We start from the raw sequence: 24361 nt of genomic DNA, 5'->3' as shown, positions 1-24361 counted from the left end.
GCATGTTCTTGGTGTTTCAGACCCTTTGTTCTTCACAATTTCCTGCACCATGAAAGAGTTACACATTATTGCATTGTTTGATTGATTTAGAAAAATAGAAACTAGGAACAGGAGTACGCCATTTGACCCTTCGAGCCACTCCATCATTAAATATGTACACGACTGATCCTCTATCTCAATGTCAGGTATTTTCTTTCTCACCATAATGCTTAATGCTTTTAAAATCTAAAATAAATCTTTTTCTTGAAAATATACAGTGACATGGCCTCCTCAGCCTTCTGTGGAAGAGAATTCCACAGAATTATTATCCTTTAAGAGAACAAATTTGTCCTCATGATCGTCCTGCACTATGTGGGAAGTCATGACATTTCCAGTGTGTCCCTGGTGACCATGTGTGCAGGTAGTATGTCCAGCTGCAGCTACTGGCTATGGCATTTCAGAGCTGGAGCTCAGATGGACTCACTGTGGAGCACCTGCAATGCTGGGATTGTCATGGACAGCACATTCAGTGAGGTAGTCACACCACAGGTAAAGATAGTACAGGCAGAAAGGGAATAGGCGAACACCAAGCACAGCAGACATGGGCAAATTGTGCAGGAGTTCCTGTGGTCATCCCCACGCTCAAACAGAAACTTTCTGAGAGGAAATGGATTTTCAGGGGATAGCAACAGAAGCAAAATCCATTGCTCCACAGGTGACTCTGGTCACAAGAGGGAAAGAAGAAGAATGGCAGAGATATAGCGTTTGGGGATTCATTAGTAAGAGGAACAGACATGTGTATCTGTGCTGCAAAAGAGATTCCATAGTATGTTGCCTCTCTGTGTGCCAGGGTCAAGGATGTAATGGAGCAGATACATGAGGTGAATAGCCAGTGGTTATCGGTATTTCAGTTCTTGATACATTTCAGAACCAACAGTTTGGTTAAAAAAATAGATACAAGGTCCTAAAAGCAGAATATAGAAAATTAGGGCATAAATTGAAAAATAGGACCTCAAGATTAGTAATTACTACCAGTGCCATTTACTAGCAAAAGTAAAAATAACGGGACAAACTAGATAAATACTTGGCTGCAGAGATGTAAGAGGGAGGGATTCAGATTCCTGGGACATTGGGACTCATTCTAGGGAAGATTGGACCAGTACAAGCAGGACAGGTTGCAGGTGGGCAGGAGTGGTATCAATATATTTGGGGCAGAGGCAAGGTGCTTTCCCTACAGATCGAACGTTTCTGCTGGGTTGATGACTTGCAGAGCATATCAAGCCATTGCAGCGCATTGAATCTGGAAGATGTCACACTCTTCTACTATCTTCTAAGGGACCGTTGCTGTGTTTCCTTTGCTTGAATGTCATGTCCAGGCAGCCATCACTGACAGACATTTCTCTGGTCGGAGTGAAATATATGAATGCTGTTTTGCCTCCCTGGTACCAAGGTCAAGGATGTCTTGGAGAAGGTGCAGAATATTCTGAAAGGGGAGAGTGACTAACACACGGGTGATTCTGGTCACAAGAGGGGAGGAAGAAGAATGGCAGAGCTATAGTGATTCATTAGTAAGAGGAGCAGACATGTGTATCTGTGCTGCAGAAGAGATTCCACAATGATATGTTGCCTGTCTGTGTGGCAGGGTCAGGGATGTAATGAAGCAAATGCATGAGGTGAATAGCCAGTGGTTATCAGTATGGTACGAATGACATAGGTAAAGAAAGGGATGAGGTCCTGCGGAGAGAATGGAGGGAACTATGTAGGAGGTTAAAATGTAAGTCCTTGAGCGTAGTAAAATCTGGACTATTACCAGTGCCATGTGCTAGTGAAAGTAGGAATAGGAGGATAGAGCAAATGAATGCTTGGCTGAGGAACTGGTGCAGAGGGCAAAGATTTACATTTTTGGACCGTTGGGATCTCTTTAGGGGTAGAAATGAGCTGTATAAGAGGGATGAATCCCATTGTACCAATATCCTTGCAGGGAAATTTGCTAGTGCTACTTGTGAGGCTTTAAACTAGTAAGGAGGGGTGGGAACCAAAGCAATAGTGAGAACAGAGCAAAGGCTGAGGCTGGCATACTAGGTAAGGGGAAGCAAATTAAATAGTCAAGGCAGATAAGTGCTTGGGGCAGAAAACAAAACAAGACTGATAAATTAAACTGTATTTACTTCAATGCAAGAGGCCTGATAGGTAAGGTGGATAAACCTAGGCACGGTTGGGAACATGGAACAAGGGTATCAAAGCGATGACAGAAACATCACTCAGGGATGGGCAGGACTGGCGGCTTAATGTTTCAAGGTATAGATGCCATAGGAAGGATAGAAAGGGAGGCAAGAAAGGTGGGGGAGTGGCATTTTTGGTTAGGGATAACATTATGGCTGTACTTATGGAGAATATACCTGGGAAATGATCTAGAGACGTTGTGTTCGTGGAACTGAGAAATAAGAAAGGAATGATCACCTTGTTGGAATTGTACCATATGCCCCCAACAGTCAGTGGGAAATCAAGAAGCAAATATGTAAGGAGATCTCAGATATCTGTAAGAATGGGACTGTTTTAGTCTAAAGAACTTGGATTGGTAGGAATTTGTTAAGTGTGTACAAGAAAAGGGTGTACAGGGCGGCACGGTGGCTAACTGCGTCATAGCACCAGGATCCCAGGTTTGATTCCAGCCTCGGGGGACTGTCTGTGTGGAGTTTGCACATCCTCCCTGTGTCTGCGTGGGTTTCCTCCCACAGTCCAAAGATGTGCAGGACAGGTGAATTGGCCATGTTAAATTGCCCAAAGTGTTAGATGCATTAGTCAGGGGGAAATGGGTCTGGGTGGGTTACTCTTTGGAGGGTCAGTGTGGACTGGTTGGGATGAAGGGCCTGTTTCCACACTGTAAGGAATCTAATCTAAAACTTTCTTACTCAATAAGTGGATGTACCTATTAGAGAAGGAGCAAAATCTGACTTTCTGTTGGAGATAAAGCAGGGCAAGTGACTGAGGTGTCAGTGGGGGACCACTCTGGAGCAAGTGATCATACCGGCAGACAAGGGAGGCGCGGTGGTAGTTTGGCGCACCGATCTTTATATTGCTGAGGCTAAACGCCAGCTCGCGGACACCTCCTCCTACTGCCCCCTTGACATGACCCCACCTCCCACCACCAAACCATCATCTCCCAGACCATCCATAACCTCATCACCTCAGGTGATCTCCCATCCGCTGCCTCCAACCTCATAGTCCCACAACCCCGCACCGCCCGCTTCTACCTCCTGCCCAAAATCCACAAACCTGACTTCCCCGGCCGACCCATTGTCTCAGCCTGCTTCTGCCCCACCGAACTCACTTCTGCATACCTTGACACGGTCCTGTCCCCCTTAGTCCAAGAACTCCCCACCTACGTTCGGGACACCACCCACACCCTCCACCTCCTCCATGATTTTTGCTTCCCCGGCCTCCAGTGCCTTATCTTCACCATGTACATCCAGTCCCTATACACCTCCATCCCCCATCACAAAGGCCTCAAAGCCCTCCATTTCTTCCTTTCCCGCTGAACCAACCAGTACCCGTCCACTGACACCCTCCTTTGACTGACTGAACTGGTCCTCACTCTGAACAACTTCTCTTTCCAATCCTCCCACTTCCTCCAAACCAAAGGAGTAGCCATGGGCACCCGCATGGGCCCCAGCTATGCCTGCCTCTTTGTTGGATATGTGGAACAGTCCATCTTCCGCAGCTACACTGGCACCACCCCTCACCTTTTCCTCCGCTACATTGATGACTGTATCAGTGCTACCTCGTGCTCCCACGAGGAGGTTGAACAGTTCATCCACTTTACTAACACCTTCCACCCCGATCTCAAATTCACCTGGACCATCTCAGACTCCTCCCTCCCCTTCCTAGACCTCTCCATTTCTATCTCGGAAGACCGACTCAACACGGACGTTTACTATAAACCAACTGACTCCCACAGCTACCTAGATTACACCTCCTCCCACCCTGGCCCCTGTAAAAATGCCATCCCATATTCCCAATTCCTTCGCCTTTGCCGCATTTGTTCCCAGGAGGACCAATTCCAATACCGAACAACCCAGATGGCCTCCTTCTTCAAAGACCGCAATTTCCTCTCAGAACGTGGTTGACGATGCTCTCCACCGCATCTCCTCCACTTCCCGCTCCTCCGCCCTTGAACCCCGCCCCTCCAATCGCCACCAGGACAGAACCCCACTGGTCCTCACCTACCACCCAACCAACCTCCAGATACATTGTATCATCCTTCGTCATTTCCGCCACCTCCAAACAGACCCCACCACCAAGGATATATTTCCCTCCCCTCCCCTATCAGCGTTCCAGAAAGACCACTCCCTCCGCGACTCCCTCATCAGATCCACACCCCTCACCAACCCAACCTCCACTCCTGGCACCTTCCCCTGCAACCGCAAGAAATGCAAAACTTGCGCCCACATCTCCCCCCTCACTTCCCTCCAAGGCCCCAAGGGATCCTTCCATATCCGTCAGAAATTCACCTGCACCTCCACACACATCAGTTACTGCATCCGCTGCACCCAATATGGCCTCCTATACATTGGGGAGACAGGCCACCTACTTGCGGAACGTTTCAGAGAACACCTCTGGGACACCCGCACCAACCAACCCAACCGCCCCGTGGCTGAACACTTTAACTCCCCCTCCCACTCCGCCAAGGACATGCAGGTCCTTGGCCTCCTCCATCGCCAGACCATGGCAACGTGACGCCTGGAGGAAGAGCGCCTCATCTTCTGCCTAGGAACCCTCCAACCACAAGGGATGAAAGCAGCTTTCTCCAGCTTTCTCATTTCCCCTCCCCCCACCTTTTCTCAGTCCCAACCCTCAGACTCAGCACCGCCTTCTTGACCTGCAATCTTCTTCCTGACCTCTCCGCCCCACCCCCTCTCTGGCCTATCACCCTCACCTTAACCTCCTTCCACCTATTGTATTCCCAACGCCCCTCCCCCAAGTCCCTCCTCTCTACCTTTTATCTTAGCCTGCTTGGCACACCCTCCTCATTCCTGAAGAAGGGCTTATGCCTGAAACGTCATGGATGTTCCTTTGATGCTGCCTGACCTGCTGCGCTTTTCCAGCAAGACATGTTTAAGCTCTGATCTCCAGCACCTGCAGTCCTCACTTTCTCCAAGTGATCATAGTTCTATTAATTTTAAAATAGTTATGGAAAAGGATAGAATTAATCAAAAACTTAAGATTCTGAATTGGAGTAAGGCCAATTTTTATGGTAGACAGGAACTTTCAGAAGTTGATTGGGGAGGCTTTTGGCAGGTAAAGGGACAGTTGGGAAATGGGAGGCTTTCAAAAATGAAGTAGAGTCTAGAGCCAATATAGTTAGTGTGAAGAGCAAGGCGGATAGGTGTATGGAATGCTGGATGATGTGAGAAATTGAAGCATCGAGAAAAAAGAGGCATTGTTCAGGTAAAGGCAACTGGGATCCAATGAATCCCTCAAAGAATATAAGGGCAGTAGGAGTATACTTAAGAGGGAAATCAAGAAATCAAAGAAGGAAATAGTGGCAAACTTTGGCAAATAGTGCTAAGGACAATCCAAACAGATTCTATAAGAACATTCAGGACAAAAGGGTAACTTGGGAGAGAATAGGACCCCTTAAAGATCAACGTGCTGTTTATGTGTGGAACTACAGGAGATGGATGAAACACTAAATGAATATTTCACATCAGTATTTACTGTGGACAAGGACATGGAAGCTACGGTACATGGAGAAATAAATAGTGATGTTTTGAAAAGAGTTCATATTTCAGAAGAGAGTTGCTGGAGGTCTTAAAACATATAGAGGTAGATAAATCCCCAGGACCAGATCAGGTGTTTCCCAGAACTTTGTGGGAAGCCAGGGAATATATTGCTGGGCCTCTTGCTTGGATAGTTGTATCATTGATAGCCACAGGTGAGGTGCTGGAAGACTAGAGATTGACTAATGTGGTGCCATTATTTAAGGAAGGCTGTAAGGAAAAATTGGAACAAAAGATTGTTTAGCCTTACGTCAGTGGTAGGTAAGTTGTTGGAGGGGATTTTAAATAACTGGATTTACATGCATTTGAAAAGGCAAGGATTGATTAGGGATAGTCAATGTGGCTTGGTGTGTGGGAAGTTGTATCTTAATTGAAGAGGTAACAAAGAGGATTGAAGACAGAGCTGTTCATATGGACATCAGCAAAGTATTTGACAAGGTTCTGTCTGGTAGATTGGTTAGTAAGGTTAGATCAAATGGGATATGGGGGAGCTAGCCAATTGGATACAAAATTGGCTCGAAGGTAGGAGACAGAGGGTGTTGGTAGAGGGTTGCTATTCATACTAGAGACCCGTGACCAGTGGTGTACCACAAGCATCGGTGCTGGGTCCACTGCTTTTTGTCATTTATATAAATGATTTAGATGTTGATTTAGGAGGTATGGTTAGTAAGTTTGCAGATGACACCAAAATAGGAAGTGTAGTACATCGTGAAGAAGATTATCCCAGAGTACAATGGAACCTTGTTCAGATGGGCCAATGAGCCGAGGAGTGGCAGATGGAGTTTACTTTAGATAAATGTGAGGTGTGGCATTTTGGTCAGGCAAACCAGGGCTAGACTTATATAGTTAATGGTAGGGCCTTAGAGAATGTTCCTGAACAATGAGATCTCAGGATGCAGGGGCATAGTTTCTTGAAAGTGGAGTCGCAGGTGCACAGGATGTTGAAGAAGGTGTTTGACACGTTTGACTTCATTGGTCAGAACATAGAGTATGGGAGTTGAGATTTCATACTGCAGTGGTATAGGATATCGGTGAGACCACATTTAGAATACTGTATACAATTCTGGTTACTAATCTATCGGAAGGATTTGGTAAACTTTACAGGATGCACAAATGATTTACAAAGATGTTGCTGTGACTGGAGGGTTTGAATTACAGGGAGAAGCAGAATAAGCTGGGGCTTCTTTCCCTGGAGCATTGGAACCTCATAGAAGTTTATAAAATCATGAGGGACATGGATAAGGTAAATAGCCAAGGTATTTCTCCCAGGGTGGCAGAGTCCAAACTAAAGGGCATAGGTTTAAGGTGAGAGAGGAAAGATTTAAAAAGAACACGAGGGGTAACTTTTTTTCACACAGAGGGTGGTGTGTGTATGGAACAAGCTGCCAGAAGAAGTAGCGGAGGTAGGTACAATTACAACATTTAGAAGGATCTGGATGGATACATGAGTAAGAAGGGTTTAGAGGGATACGGGCCAAATACTGGCAAATGGCACAAGATCAGATTGGGATGTCTGGTTGGTGCAGACGAATTGGACCTGTTTCTTTGCTGCATGACTCCATGACTTGGTAACTTTATATCTCTACAAACAAGAATATATTCTTTGTAAAATCTTTTGGAGCACATAGAGACAGTTTGAGGGAGATGCATTGAATTTGCTGAAATCCAGTCATTTTGTCTCCCAAACATGAAGATGCTTACATTTAAGAACTACAGCAAGGCACTTTTTTCTCTATTTGCACCTGAGCATTTAGTTTGGGTTCACAGTCTGGATGCATATAGCTATTTTTGTTGCATAAAGTTTGCTCCAAATCCCATCTCATGGCATCATGCTGCAAGGTTACTTCATCATTGACATTGTAGTACCTCAGTATTGCTGTTTTTGTCACTGGTTAGTTAGTTAGTTAGTTTTGGTGAAAATCACTTCTTGTCCTATACTCCCATACCACAGCACATCCTTGGCAGTGAGCTTATGTAGAGTTTCATACTTGGATGAGAAAGTTAGGCAAGAATTTCGCTAAAGATTTTAGGAATCCATCAAATCATTGCTTTGCTTTCACATCTTTTGATCACTACATCTCTGCTAGCAGCTTTCATCATGTCAGGAAATGTTGGTGAATCTATAATATATGGATTGCAAAAGTTTAAGAAAGGAGCTCTCACCATGAAATCTTTAAGATTAACTAAGGATGGGCAATAAACAAAAACAGAAAATGCTGGAGAAACTCAACAGACAATAGACAACAGGTCTGGCAGCATCTGTGGACAGAAAGAGTTAATATTTTAAGTCCAACTCTTCCTCAGAATTAGTTCCAGTTGTATTGGGCTCAAAACATTAACTCTATTTCTCTCTCCACAGATGCTGCCAGACCTACTGACCTTTCTCTAACACTTCCTATTTTTATTTTAGTTTTCCAGCATCCACCATATTTTGCTTACAGATGGGCAATAAATGAGCAGCCAGTGGAGCCCACTTTCCTTGATTGAACCATGAAAAAAAAATATCTGGGCAAAGTACTTTTACTGTCTGCTCTGAATTTAGGCATCTTCACTGCATCTTTTTCTTGTTCAGCTTCAGGTTCATCTGCTGAGCTATTTCTAGCAGTTACAATAGATTCTGATCTGCAAAGTCTTTTTCCATTATGTCTTAATAAATTATCAGATCATCTACAATAACTTCCACTGCAGAAAACACTGACTATCTTGTGTTGTTCTTCTGGAGCAGTGTAAGTGTCAACTAACACGTGCAACCCTTTGTATCTCCAGAATAACCTCCAGAATGTAATTCCGAAACTGTCACTTATATCTAGGTCTCCCATTTAAGATGGAGATGAGAAAATTTCTTCTCTTGAGGTCAGGAGCAGAGTGGCCCAAGTGAAACACAAATTCAGAATCGGCAATTTATTTTTCAGCAAATGCCCTTGATAGCACTAATGCTGACCCCTTACATCACTTCACTGATGTTCAAGAGGAGACTGATAGGGTGGTAATTGGCTGTGTTGGATTTGTCCTGCTTTTTGTGTATAAGATAAACTTGGGAAGTTTTCCACATTATAGGGTAGATGCAGTACATATTAAACTTGAGCTCTGATATTGAACACATACTATTTATAAATAAGATTAATAGAGGTTCAAAGTGTGTTTTCAAATCCTACAGAATCTCTCCTGCCTGCCATTTCTCTCCCCATTGAGATCTAGACTGCAATAAAGCTTGCAGAATTCTTTCCTCAGCATCAATAGCAAGATGGTACTCTTATATAATCTGGTTTTTAGTTAACTCTGTTACTATTTCAGTTTTTTGACATTGAGTGTGAAAAAAAACTCCAATTCTGTCCCATATCTCATTTAATTTCCATAGTAACAAGGACTAGAAAATGCATTGCAGTTTTGGCTCACCCACTAAATGTAAAAGAAAAACAGAAATTGCTAGAAAAACTCAGCAAGTCTGGTAGCATCCTTGGAGAGAAAGCAGAGTTAATATTTTGGGTCCAGTGATGCTTCTTCAGAATCCAGATTGCTTTTTAAAATGTACTTGTTGCTGTTTCCTTCAACAGCTGACACTGACAGCATGTTACAAATGATGTGTTTTAGTGGCTCCCACAGACTTCAGTCAAAGGCACTTCTAGGCGAAGTAGAGATCACATGACTACAGCAAACCAGCCTGTACCCTAATTGTTTCTCTGAACAGCAACAACTTCCTGTTTGTGGATTTAAACATCCTTCAGGCATTAGTAACTTATTAAAAGCGATACTCACTTACCATACAGCATGAAAAAACTCAACATAAGTAGTAGGAACTGTACTAAAAAAAAGTTTACACCAATACAGCTATTGAAAATAATCAACTAAAGATAAAAAAGGAAATGAGTTTTCAGATAAATATATTTAATATTTGCTCACATGTAAGCCTTGTAATTATTGCCTATTTTTTGAATCCTTATATCATACTTGGAGTCTATGAAAGGTTCAGTTGTGGCGTAAGTGTTTGTTAGAGCTACCACACTTGCTATGTCCTGAAAATCGTAGTGATTTTCTACTTTCACCTGGTGCATCCAATAAAGGCAGCATATAGGAAAGAGAAGAGAGAGAGAGAAAAGAGAAAAGAATCGGATTACGTTACTTCTCTGAAATAATATAGAAGCAATTTTCTTCCATGAGAGTTTTGTAAGTATCTGATATACTTAAATTAAATAATATAATTCTATACAATCTATACAAAATACAAACTTTGATATAAACTTTTGAATATTGGATAAATTTATGCCAATGGTGACAAACAGAAGGAATCTTTGGTTAAATAACATTGGAAGTTTTAGCTTACGTTGCATACAATCTTCTGATCTTGCAGGCACTTGGTCAGTACTTGGTAGACACATTGGGCTGGTTTGCATTGTCAAAGAATTACAGTGCTACTATACTGTAATTCTGTAACATGTCATTACTGGGAAGCAGGAAGAATTTCTAATTTAAAGTTTAGAGAAATCTTTCTGTTCAAATATTTTTGATGCAATACAGAATTTTGGCTGAGACAATTGCAAAGGATTAGTTACCTTTCCCATGCCTGAATGAGCATGTCCAATCTTCACAACAGCAGGAAATGTTGGCATGGTTAACTGAAAACACAGAAAATGCTCCCATTACATTTAATACACTTCACTTTTATTCACATCATGCTTAAATGGAACACATTTCATTACATATCAGATATTAGCAAGAACATTGAGTTCTGTTCATAGTTAATCATTCAACAGGGATTTTGCAATTCAATGACAATTCATATGGATAACTATTGAAACTCTTGCTGAAAATGTGTTGCTGGAAAAGCGCAGCAGGTCAGGCAGCATCCAGGGAACAGGAGAATCGACGTTTCGGGCATAAGCCCTTCTTCAGGAATGAGGAAAGTTTGTCCAGCAGGCTAAGATAAAAGGTAGGGAGGAGGGACTTGGGGGAGGGGCGTCGGAAATGTGATAGGTGGAAAGAGGTCAAGGTGAGGGTGATAGGTCAGACTGGAGTGGGGGCGGAGAGGTCAGGAAGAAGATTGCAGGTTAGGAAGGCGGTGCTGAATTCGATGGATTTGACTGAGACAAGGTGGGGGGAGGGGAAATGAGGAAACTGGTGAAATCCGAGTTCATCCCTTGTGGTTGGAGGGTTCCTAGGCGGAAGATGAGGCGCTCTTCCTCCAACCGTCGTGTTGTTGTGGTCTGGCGATAGAGGAGTCCAAAGACCTGCATATCCTTGGTGGAGTGGGAGGGGGAGTTGAAGTGTTGAGCCACAGGGTGGTTGGGTTGGTTGGTCCGGGTGTCCCAGAGGTGTTCTCTGAAACGCTCCGCAAGTAGCCGGCCTATCTCCCCAATATGGAGGAGGCCACATCGGGTGCAGAGGATGCAATAGATGATGTGTGTGGAGGTGCAGGTGAATCTGTGGCGGATATGGAAGTTTCCTTTGGGGCCTTGGAGGGAGGTGAGGGGGGAGGTGTGGGCGCAAGTCTTGCACCTCCTGCAGTTGCAGGGGAAGGTGCCGTGAGTGGAGGTTGGGTTGGTGGGGGGTGTGGATCTGACGAGGGAGTCACGGAGGGAGTGGTCTTTACGGAATGCTGATAGGGGAGGGGAGGGAAATATATCCTTGGTGGTGGGGTCCGTTTGGAGGTGGCGGAAATGACGGCGGATGATGCGCTGTACATGGAGATTGGTGGGGTGGTAGGTGAGGTGGTATATTAGTATTGGCAGTCAGCACCTGAGAGAGAAACCGAATTAATTGGAGTTGATCGTGCTGCAGGGAACATTTAATTTGGCAAGAGGGCAGTGGGTAGGGGCCATTGCCTTTCCACCTCTGAATTGCTGGACAGCATGGAAAATGATGCCTAGTTATTGGACCTTCCATTTTAATGAAGCCCATCTCACAATTCCCTCTCCTGTCATCATTTGAGTCAGCTTTGGTTCAAACGTGGACAAAAGGGCTAAATTCCAAAGGTGAGGTAAGAGGGACTATCCTTGACATCAGGGTCATATTTGACCAAGTGTGGCATCGGGGAACTCTAGTAAAACTGGTGTCAAAGGGAATCAAGTGAAAACTCTCCACTGACTGCAGTCATATCAGAGACAAGGAAAGATGGTTGTGGTTGTTGGTGGTAAGACATCACAGTTCCAGGACACCTCTGCAGGAGTTTATCAAGGGAGTGTCCTAGACCCGACTGTCTTCATCTTCTTCATCAATGATCTTATCTCCATCATAAGGTCAGAAGTGGGGATGTTCACTAATGATTGCACAATGTTCACCTCTATTCATGATTCGTCACATATAGAAGTGCCCCATTCCAAATGCAATAAGATCTGGACAATATCCAGGCTTGGGCTGACAAGTGGCAAGTAACATTTGTGCCACACAAATGCCAGGCTATAACCATCTCTAATAAGAGGCAGTCTAACCATTGTCCCTTGATAGTAAATGATATTCAATCCCCCACTATCAAAGTTTTGGGGGGTATTACCATTGACCAGAAACTCAACTAAACTCTCCATTTAAATACAGTGGCTACAAGAGAAGGTGAGAGGCTGGGAATCCTTCAGTGAGTAAGTCACCTCCTGATTCCTCAAAGCCACCTAAAAGTCAAAAGTCTGAAAAGTGATGGAATACTCCCCACTTGCCTGGAGAAGTGCAGCTCCATCAACACTCAAGAAATTTGATACCGTCCAGGGCAAAGCAGCTCATTTCATTGGCTCCACATCCATAAATATCCACTCCCTCCACCACCAATGCTCAGGAGCAGCAGTGTACAGTATTACCAGCATTTTCTGTTTTAATCATTATTTCCTTTTTTGTATTTTGCTTTTATAAATTGCTTTTGGTCCAGTTCATTCAGTTCCAAAATGCCAATTTCCTCCTCACTCTGACATCAACTTGCACTTTCAACAACTTGTGTCCTCAAATATTAAAGAACCTAATCATACAATTACATATGTAATTAATGGCAGATATACCCTAGATTCACAGATATGGCAAATTATATTCTTATTTGCTGTGTATGGAAAGAGAACAGAAGATTCTCAAAAGCCACTGCAGAATGCGTGTCAATCTCCAGGGCATTTCTCAATCTAGTCAGCCACTTATGCATTACGTCAGACGGACAGATCTGTGCTCCTTTATTGGCAGTTCATCAGTCTAAGTTTGTGCTCTGCAATGATAGGAACGAAAGTCCAGAAGCAAGTAATCCTCTTGTGTGGAAGATTCAATAAGCTGCTCTATGGCATTGTTGATTGACCAAAAGGAAACTACTGATCCTATTATCTATGCATCAACTCTTGGCCAGAACAATTCATTCCTACTTTCTCCATAGCCCAATATTATTGTCTGCTTCAAATCATCTACTCTTCCCTTATGATGTGCATCGATCTCTGTCTCTACTATGCCCAATGACAAAGTATTTTCCAAATAACCCAAATACTCCCCTAACCCCTCTGTTCATTTTCTTAATGAAAATTTTAATGTGGTGCTCCCTTGATACAGAGGTAATGTTCTTTCCCTTTTCACTCTTTCTACAATTTGCAAAAGTTTATAAACCAGAGAAATATCCTCTTATAAAAACCCTGATATTTCCATTTTCCATTTTCTCCTCATAAGTAGAGTTTCTCACCCTGGTGGAAAAAACACTGTTCGCCGTGCATGAGCTTTTAATCATACGAGTCGAGAGTGTCGTGCTGGAAAAGCTCAGGCAGCATCTGAGGAGCAGGAGAATCAACATTTCGGGCAAAAGCCTGAAACATCGATTTTCCTACTTCTCAGATGCTGCCTGACCTGCTATGCTTTTCCATGCACGACACTCTTGACTTTAATCTCCAGTATCTGCAGTCCTCACTTTCGCCTATTTAGTTATAAGGTTTATTTAATGTGATGCCTCAAATTGAGTAGAATCTTCTAACAGTGGCCTTATCACTGCTTTGTATGGTTCAATCATTATTTAGTTGCTCTAGTAGTATTAATGCCCCTATTAGGTCTTTCTTCTCCATTTTACCTCCCATTTCTTGCTTTTCCACTCCAAATGTATTATTACACAATCTCTGTGTACTTAAATGAATCTTTTAAACGTCTGCCTATTCAGTGTACCTACATCCTGCCTCATTCTTCCAGAGTCCTCTATTATATGCCAAATCCATCACATTTGCTTTTAATGTTTATTCCTGCAAATTTTCTTATCTTGTTCCCTGTTCTGCATTGAGAACAAGATGGATTAACCAAGAACAGTATGTTCATACCACACCAACTAGCAAAACGATAATTTTAATGTGTTCCTCCACATCGTGTAGGATTGTGTAGTGCTTTCACAATCATTCCTTTATTTGATACCGATTTGTGAATATCGTACAGGAAATCCTACCCTGGGAGCTGTCGGAATGTTGAACCATTTCAGTGAACTATAGAGTAGCCATTTTCAAATGGAAACAAATCCGAAGTTGGGGTAATGCTGACTACATCATTTGTAGCACTGCATTGACAGTCTGACTTTGGGTCCTTTCAGCTGTATGTCCAGGCCAGAGCTTGTTTTATTGAGTTCTATCATTTGAGGCTGGAAGAGACAACACTATTGAATCTGACATTCCAGGTTTCTATGACAGTAGTTTAGATATTAGCAAAGCACAGAGTCCTCATAGAGTCATAGAGATGTACAGCATGGAAACAGACCCTTTGGTCCAACCCGTCCATGCCGAACAGATATCCCAACCCAATCTAATCCCACCTGCCAACACCTGGCCCATATCCCTCCAAACCCTTCCTATTCATAAACCCATCCAAATGCCTTTTAAATGTTGCAATTGTACCAGCCTCCAACACTTCCTCTGGCAGCTCATTCCATACACGTACTACCCTCTGTATGAAAAAGTTGCCCTGTAGGTCTCTTTTATATCTTTCCCATCTCACCCTAAACCTATGCCCTCTCGTTCTGGACTCCCCCACCCCAAGGAAAAGACTTTGTCTATTTATCCTATCCATGCCCCTTATAATTTTGTAAACCTCTAATAAGGTCACCCCTCAGCCTCTGACTCTCCAGGGAAAACAGCCTCTCCCTATAGCTCAAATCCTCCAACCCTGGCAACATCCTTGTAGATCTTTTCTGAACCCTTTCAAGTTTCACAACATCTTTCTGATAGGAAGGAGACCAGAATTGCACGCAATATTCCAACCGTGGCCAAACCAATGTCCTGTACAGTTGCAACTTGACTTCCCAAATCCTGTATTCAATACTCTGACCAATAAAAGAAAGCATACCAAACGCCTTCTTCACTATCCTATCTACCTGTGACTCCACTTTCAAGGAGCCATGAATCTGCACTCCAAAGATTCTTTGTTCAGCAACACTCTCTAGGACCTTACCATTAAGTGTATAAGTCCTGCTAAGATTTGCTTTCCCAAAATGCAGCACCTTACATTAATCAAAATTAAACTTCATCTGCCACTTCTCAGCCCATTGGCCCATCTGGTCAAGATCCTGTTGTATTTTGACGTGACCTTCTTTGCTGTCTTCCTGTTTAAACACTCTTCACTTATACCAACATATCGATGTTCTTAGAATTTCCCATGCTCCATGGTGAACTACTGTGTTTCAAAGCTTCCAAGATGACACTGCACATATGAGTCATGATTCCTAAATAGTACAACAATGCTCACAAAGATACTTGATTGTTCCTCAAACATCATTCTTATAAAAGTAGGATCAAGATGACTTTGATCCCAAGCCTCTCAAGCCAAGTGGTTATGGATCCCAATATCCCAATCAATAACATCCTCTTAATTATGTCACTAGAGGCTCTTTCTGCTTACATACTCGGGGATAAATATTTTGGGATGGTGTTTGTTAGAGATACTAACATTTCTAGGCTAACCAAAGGATTATAAAATCTGCCAATCCACGTAAACAGTTTCAAAAAATCTGTTTATGATTTGGGGAAGTGCAACTCCCTGTTTCATAATTTCAAAATGAGATATATTTCACCACCCAATACTTTATCCAAATGCTTCTGTTTAATTCAATTATGAAGTATGAAGAAATGAAACTGAAGTGTCAAGTTACACAGCCATTTATTTTAATCAGTCAGACTACAATATGAACTGTATAACTAAATGGCCAAGCAGAAAATTAAAGATAATACAAAGTCTTTCATTTTATATTGCATTAGTCCCAGGTCTATTAATCTGTATTTTAAAAATCTATCAGCTATTGGTCAAACAATGTCAGGATTTCTAAACTTGCTGTACTCCAATAATAGTGCTCTCTCTTCTCATTACGAGTTCCATACCACTTCTACCATCATATGTCCCATGCTTACCAGTATTGTGACAATCAGTATGAAAATTGCTTTTCTGGGCTGTGGTAAAATGTTTGAATGAAATCGCACTGATTATCTGTCTTGGTTCCTCAGTTTCTCTTTTGCTTGGGACAACATTTGTATTCACATTGACCTCTCAGGTACCAATACCAATAGTGGTTGTGCACAGCCATCTTTGATTTGCTGCTCGTTCTCATTAATTCTTTATTGTTCGACTACAACACTTTGGCGATGCATTCAACAGATTTTGGCAGCTTACCATTGTTGCAAAGAGCATTGTACAATTTACTGTCCAAAAGGTATTGGCTTAGGTGACCTTGTCCTGTCCTTTGGCTTGACATACTAATCAAGAGCTGTGAGCTCACAAGCATTAACGTTATGCTAATAGTTAATTTTCTTAGAATTGTCGTAATAATTCAAACTGCTGCACAGAAAACAATTGTCCTTTCAATAACCGTTTATGCATTCTTGATCTTTATCTGCTACTTTGGGTCATGCTGGTCAAAAGTTTGTACTGCAGTCTTCCAAGGAACTGTTTTCTCCCACAGTTCACAATGTTTAGATCATTAGAAGCAAGGCTACTCAGCTGGATGGACCTGCAGGCTGTTTTTTCCTTCTGATCTTGAGCTCTGATACCAACATCATTTTGTTTTTCACCAAGAACAAACCAAAATATTCCGCCTAATTTATAGCAGCTAATGAATAATAAATAACCACTGGGCCAAGTCTTCCTCTTGGCTTAGACAAACCCAATTGGCACACATTTACAGTTTGTAAACTATACATTCAACCCATGTGTGACATGATAAGTAATTTTTGTTTTTTTATACTGAGCTATTTGCTTTTTGTTAACCATGGTGACATTGTGAACAGAAGGGGTGTGGAGGCAGGAACCAATTAGATATCCAACTTCATTTGTCTGCCAGTCTCCCAGCTGTGACTGGTTGAGATGTTGCACTGTGGGAAGCAATGGGAAACTACAATCTCAAAAAGGTAAGGCCTGAACATATTTCTTTTGTTTAAAGTGTAGGTCACCACTAGTGACCTAAATGAGACACATTACAACTTTGAGAGATTACCTTAAAATGGCTGTTAACATATTTGTTTGTGCACTCAGGATTGTTAGCAAGTGCAGCCTACTCACAGAGTTCAAACTTAGGTCCAATATTTATCCCTCCCTCAACATTACAAGAAGCAGATTATCTGACCCTTATGACATTGCTGTTTGTTAAAATTTGTTGAGTGTAAGTTCGCAACATTAACTTCAAAAACCTACTTTAAGAATCTAATCGGGAATCTTTGAGAATAGTAGAAAGATTACAAAATGATTTATATTTATGTAATGCCTTTCATGATGTCAAGATGCCCCTAGGTGTTTTCGAGCCAAGAAAGTACATTTGAAAGATAGTAACTGCTAAAATATAGGAACATTGTGGTGGAATTTAATGCCCTGCCTGGATATTTAATTAAGTGGGAAGGTAGTGACTGGGGGATTTTTCTACCTCCAGCCCAATTTAAGTCTGTTAAGGAAAGACTTGTGTCCACTATCAGTTGATGTCCTTAAATGACCAATAAATGCTCAGGGACCAAACCAGGGACCAAATAAAATGGATTGAAAATCCAATTAGATTGAATAGAATAAGCAAATGGAAAAGGTGGGCAGAATGAAGCTATTTGTTGAACAGGGATTTTAGAAGGATCAAATGAATTGGATTGGTTGAACAAATTGGAATGGAAGAAAATTAAACATGCGCTGGGCAGTAATTTCATTGAAGTTCTGTGGAAACCATTATAGAAGCAATACTAATTTCACAAGAAACTGAAAAAATTGAAATTGAAAACCAAGTTGAGGACTTATTGAACTAAATTCATTTTCCAGCAACCCATTTGTTGGGAAGAATTTATTGACGTAATTGTTATTTTTTAAAACTTATGTTTCCAGTTACTAAGTTATTGAGGTTATTTATTAAACAAATATTCTGTAGTAAAATGTTTACACAGTAATTTATTTCACATGGATGTGAATTCTATGAGAAAGTAATTCACCTGCTAGAAAGCTCAGCAGCTCTGAGAAAAATTAATGAGCACTAGGGTCATTGCAACTTAAATTTAAGATTTGTGAATTAAGTTGTATATACTCAAAGCCCAACACAAGAGAGAAATATAAATACTATAGTAAAAACCATATGTAATGGATACAACAGAGTAAATGTTCCCATTTTTGGTAGTGTTTTCCTGAGTGCAATTCATGGTGGCAAATCCACCTTGGCCCATGTCAACCTCTTTCACACGATTTTCTGCTCCTTCCCTCATTAAATATGCAACCTGCATCTTTGGCATAGGCTTGTGGAATTGTGCAGCAGAAGTTCAAGTGGTCACTGCTGCCGCGAGTTTGCTACGTTTACGGCACTGGCAATACATTTAAACCCCAGCTGTGCCCTGCTTCAGACACTGCAAGCCAGGAACTGCTCTTCACACTCTGGTGCTTGACCATCAACGCGAAGGCAATTACCCAGAGCTGGCATCTTGCTTTGCTGACAGGGGTGTGGAGCTGCTGGTGGATTGGGAATTAGAAAGGAGACCAGTGCTTTTTCCTGATCATTGGTAAAGGAGGCTGTGTCACCAACTCAGCCAGCAACTGGTCAGTGCTGTTTCTCATGTCAAAAGGAATGCTCAATACTACAGGAACTCTGTTACTTCATACTCACAAGGCCTCCACTCAATCTAAATCTGCCACTGAACACATCTTTCATAAGACTCAAAGACTATAACTCTCAGTATTGTATGCATCTTGCCAATTCAATAGATCTCATTTATCTCATCCTCCCAAATATAAACCCTTTACTCCCAATGCACAGCCTACTCATACAATGGGGATACCTCACCATCCTCTCCCACTTCTGCATCACTGTCAACTGTTCCTTTAGGTGGGAGGCAGTGGTGTAATGGTAATGTCATTGAACTGTTAATTCAGAGCCCAAATTCATAATTTGGGGACATGGGTCCAAATTCCACCATGGTAGTAGTGAAATTTGAGTTCAATAAAAATATGGAATTAAAAAAAATGACCTTGACAACATCCAGGACAAAGCAGCCAACTTGATTGGCACCAAATCCACAACCATTCATTCTCTCCAGCACAAATGGATAATAGCAGCATTGTGTACTGTTTACAAGATTCACAGCAGAGATTCACCAGGACTCCTTAGACAGTACCTTCCATCTAGAAGGGAGAATGCAATATATACATTGGAACACATATCGAAGGAATGAGAATAAAGGCGGGAATAATGGGAGCTTGTCAGAAAGACACAGCAATAACCTTTGGAGATTTTAATCTACCTATCAATTGGCAAAGTCAAATGAGCAAAGTTAGTCCAAATGAGGAGCTCATAGAATGTTTTCAGGATAGTTTCCTGGAACAGAGTATATTTGAACCATTCAGAGAACAGGCTATATTAGACCTGGTATTGTGCAATGAGATAGCATTAATGTATTATCTCAGAGAGAAAGTGCCCCATAATATGATTGGATTTTAAATTCAGTTTGAGGGAGAAAGGAATTGATCCGAATCTATTTTTTTAAATTTAAATAAAAGGAATTATGAGGGCATAAAAGCAGAGTTGGTTAAACTGAACTGGCAAATTAGTTTCAAGGCTAGCTTAATAGAGATAAAGTGGCAGATGAATATATAGTTTCGATACATTCCAAATGATAAATAGGGTGGTCACTAGGACTTTAAAGGTGCAAGTCTGGGGGAAGGGAAAGCGAAAGCAACAGGGAGCATGGAGTCAAGTAGAAAGATAAGCAGCAGGTTAGCATGTGCAGTGTTTAACTTCGAGGCAGACTAGGAATGAAGCAAAAAGGAGGAATAACTTAGGACATATTACAAAAGGTGATGGAAATCATGGGGATAAGAAAATTAGCATCAAGGTGCTTTACCTGAATGCTCGTTGTATTTGTAACAAAGTAAATGAATTAATAACACAAATCATTGTAAATGATTATGATGTGGTAGGCATCACAGAGATGGGGTTCAGGACTGGCAGTTAAACTTCAAAATATTTACTACTTATTGAAAAGACAGGGAGGTGGGCAGAAGGGGGCAGGATTGCCTTGTTAGTTAAGAATGAAATGATATCTATGGCACTGAATGACATAGGGTCAGATGATGTCTGTGTGGGTGGAGTTGAGGAACCACAAAGGCAAAAAAATCATAATGGGAGTTATGTACAGACCTCCCAGCAATGGTAAGGACCAGGGGCATAAGATGTACCAGGAAATAGATAGGGCATTTCAGAAAGATAAGGTCACAATATGGACGAATAATGTTGCCGGTGGATCCAAAGAAAGGGAATTCATGGAATGCTTACAGGATGGCTTTTTGGAACAGCTTATGATGGACCCCACAAGGGAGCAGGCTATTCTGGACTTAGTGCTATGTAATGAGCCAGACTTTATAAAAGATCTTAAAGTCAGGGAACAATTAGGAGGCAGCGATCATAATATGGTAGAGTTCAGACAGCAGTTTGAAAGAGAGAAGGCAAAATCGGATGAAATGGTGTTACAGTTAAATAAACATAATTACAGGTGCATGAGAGAGGAACTGACAAAGATTGACTGGAAGCAGAGCGTAGTGGGGAAGACAGTAGAGCAACAATGGCAGGAGTTTCTGGTTGTAATTGAGGACACAGTACAGAGGTTCATTTCAAAGAAAAAAAAGATTACCCAGGGTGGGGTTGGGGAAATTAGACAACCATGGCTGACAAAGGGAGTCAGGAAATGTATCAAACAAAAAGAGAGCGCCTATAAAGTGGCCAAGAGCACTGGAAAATCAGCAGATTGGGAAGACTACAAAAACAAACAGAGGATAACAAAGAGAAAATAAGAAAGGAGAGGATCAAGTATGAAGGTAAGTTATCCAGTAATATTAGAAATAATAGTAAAAGTTTCTTTCAATACGTAAGAAATAAACGAGAGGCAAAAGTAGAAATTGGAGAAATCGCTCCAAATTGATGCAGGAAGGCTAGTGATGGGAGATAAGGAAATAGCTGAAGAACTTAATAATACTTTGTGTCGGTCTTCACAATGGAAGACATGAGTAATATCCCAACAATTAAGAAGAGTCAAGGGGCAGATTTGAGTATGGCAGACATACAAAAGAGAAAGTACTTGAAAAGCTAAAAGATTTAAAAATTGATAAATCTCCTGGCCCGGATGGGATACATCCTAGAGTTCTGAGGGAAATGGCTGAGAAATAGCAGAGGCGTTGGTTGTGATCTTTCAAAAGTCACTGGAGTCAGGGAAAGTACCAGATGATTGGAAAATCGCTGTTGTAAGCCCCTGTTCAAGAAAGGATAAGACAAAAGATGGAAAATTATAGGCCAATTAGCTTAACTTTGATTGTAGGTAAAATTCTAGAATCCATCATTAAGGATGAGATATCTAAATTCTTGGAAGTGCAGGGTTGGATTAGTTCATGTCAGCATGGATTTAGTAAGGGAAGGTCATGCCTGATAAACCTGTTAGAATTCTTTGAAGAGGTAACAAGTAGGTTAGACCAGGGAAACCCAGTGGATATTATCTACCTAGACTTTCTAAAGGCCTTTGATAAGGTGCCTCACGGGATGGTGCTGGGTAAGGTGAGGGCTGTGGTATTCGAAGTGAGCTACTGGCATGGATTGAGGATTGGCTGTCTGACAGAAGGCAGGGAGTTGGGATAAATGGTTCTTTTTTGGAATGGCTGCTAGTGACAAGTGGTGTCCTGCAGGGTTCAATGTTGGGGCCTCAGCTGTTCACTTTATATATTAATGTTCTGGACGAAGGACTGGGGGGCATTCTGGTGAAGTTTGCCAATGATACTAAGTTAGGTGGACAGGCAGGTAGTACTGAGGAAGTGGGGAGTCTACAGAAAGATTTAGACAGTTTAGGAGAGTGGTCCAAGAAATGGCTGATGAATTTCAATGCGAGGTCTTGCACTTTGGAAAACAGAATACAGGCATGGACTATTTTCTAAACAGTGAGAAAATTTTTCTAAACTCTGAGAAAACTCAGAGAACCAAAGTATAAAGGGATCTGGGAGTGCTAGTACAGGATTCTCTAAAGGTTGAGTTGCAGGTTGAGTCTGTGGTTAAGAAAGCGGATGTAATGTCAATTATCTCAAGAAGGTTGGAATGTAAAAGCAGTGATGTGCTACTGAGACTATAAAGCTGTAGTTAGGCCCCATTTAGAATACTGTGTCCAGGTTTGGGCCCCACACCTCAGGAAGGACATACTGGCACTGGAGCGTGTCCAGGGGAGATTCACACGGATGGTAGGCCTAATAAACGATGAACGGCTGAGGATCCTGGGATTGTATTCATTAGAGTTTAAAAGATTGAGGGGAGATCTAATAGAAACTTACAAGATAATTCATGGCTTAGAAAGGGTGGACGCTGAGAAATTGTTTCTGTCAGGTGGGGATACTAGGACCCATGGGCACAGCCTTAGAATTAGAGGGGGTCAATTTAGAATGGAAATGAGGAGACATTTCTTCAGCCAGAGAGTGGTGGGCCTGTGGAATTCATTACCACGAAGCGCAGTGGAGGTTGGGACATTAAATGTCTTCAAGGCAGAGATTGATAAAATCTTAATCCCACAAGGAATGAAAGGATATGGGGAGAGTGCGGGTAGTTGGGGTTGAAATGCCCATCAGCCATGATTGAATGGCGGAGTGGACTCAATGGGCCGAATGGCCTTACTTCCACTCCTATTTCTTATGGTCTTATGGTCTAATGAGTAAAGAAAAATTCCAAGTGATAGAACCACCATCAAGAAATCTTAAGAAGAAATCATAAAGACAGTACAGAACTGAAAGAAAATGCATAAAATTGTGCAAATACAGGTGTCAGGTCAAAAGACCAAAAAATGAATAAACAGTGAAAGAAAAATAAGTGTATCAGAGAGAACGAGCCAGAAATTTTAAAAAATGGATAAGAGTTTCCATGGATAATTAAGAAAGAAAAGCAGCATTGGTCCTATAGAAAGTGAGGCTGGAGAATTGATAATGGGAACAAGGAAATGGCAGATGAATTGAACATGGATTTTGCATCAATTTTCACTACAATAGATACAACTAACTAATTTCCAAGAAGCAGCAACAATTCAGGAAATGGAAGGGAGGGAGAAACTCTGGAAGATCACAATCTCCTAAGAAATATACAGTGTAAACTGTTGGAGCCGAGGGCCGACAAGTGATTGCTTTCTAATGGAACAACATCCTAGGGGCTTAAAAGAAGCAGCTAGTGAGATAATTGACAAATTGGTTTTAATTTTAATTGGTTTAGAGATGGTCCCATCAGATTGGGACATAGAAAATTGATTAATGTAAAATTTAATGTAGACTGCTGGTCTCTGTTGTTTCATTTTGGTCTTTTGAATTGATCTCTGTTATTTAAGAAACTATATTCTGTATGATGATCAAACTCCCATTTACACATAACGTCTGAGTCATTGATTTGTAATTTACACACAAAATAAGTTTGAATTTGCAAATTTGCAATTTGCTTATCCTACCAAAATCTAAGTTATCCTATTATCTCTTCTCACCCAAATGTTTATGTTTCTGACCTTTCAGTGCAGGTGGATCTGGTACAAACAACATGCCTGTCCCCAGCAAATCGAGGGAAAGGATTTCAGATAGGCGATGAGGGAGGTTTTCAGGGGAAGATGTGATGCTAAATATTAATACTGAGTCTCAGTTGATTTTTAGCAATTCAAAAACTCACTATAGTTTAAATATTGTATTGAGCAGTAGGATCGGGGGACATATGAACTTTAATGGACCGAATAAAAGCTAAAGATCTTCTGATGTAATTTCCTTCTCTTGCTGGAAGCGCAAAAGATGGTAAACTTTACAAGCCATATATATGGTTTGTTTGCAGCAGCATATGGAATTCAACCTGAAAAGTGCAAAGTAATTCTCTTGAAGAGGGCTAACAGCAAAGCCTTACACTAAGAGCGGTAGGACTGTAGAAAGTTTACTGAAGATCAAAGGGACTTTGCTGTACATATCCACAGGACACTGAAGGTAGCAGGGTAGGTGGATAAGGTGGCTAAGAAGGCATATGGAATATTTGCCATAGGTATAGAACACAAGATCAAAGGGGTTATGCTAGAGATATATTATATGCAGGTGAGGTCACAATTTGAGTACTGTATGGCGTTCTGGTGACTATATTATAGGAAGGATGTGATTGCACTTGAGAGGATGCAGAAGAGATTTAGTAAGATGCTGCCTGACCT

At 41.7% G+C, this 24361-nt stretch overlaps 1 protein-coding gene across 1 annotated transcript in view; it reads right to left on the bottom strand.

Moving 5' to 3' along the window:
* Positions 1 to 24361, bottom strand: part of syn2b (synapsin IIb) — a 412919-nt gene that overhangs the window by 75178 nt on the left and 313380 nt on the right. The window contains exons 6-7 of the mRNA XM_043707946.2: positions 10310 to 10372; positions 9660 to 9802 (exon numbers count right to left, since the gene is read on the bottom strand). Coding sequence (XP_043563881.2) covers positions 9660 to 9802; positions 10310 to 10372 — 206 coding nt within the window. The remainder of the gene's footprint in view (positions 1 to 9659; positions 9803 to 10309; positions 10373 to 24361) is intronic.

The sequence above is a fragment of the Chiloscyllium plagiosum genome, unplaced genomic scaffold (assembly GCF_037043375.1).
Source record: "Chiloscyllium plagiosum isolate Xiang-an unplaced genomic scaffold, Cpla_swu_hap1 HiC_scaffold_14, whole genome shotgun sequence".
In the NCBI taxonomy this organism is placed as follows: domain Eukaryota; kingdom Metazoa; phylum Chordata; class Chondrichthyes; order Orectolobiformes; family Hemiscylliidae; genus Chiloscyllium; species Chiloscyllium plagiosum.
The sequence above is the reverse complement of the archived record's forward strand: the minus strand, read 5'-3'. Positions and strand labels throughout refer to the sequence as shown.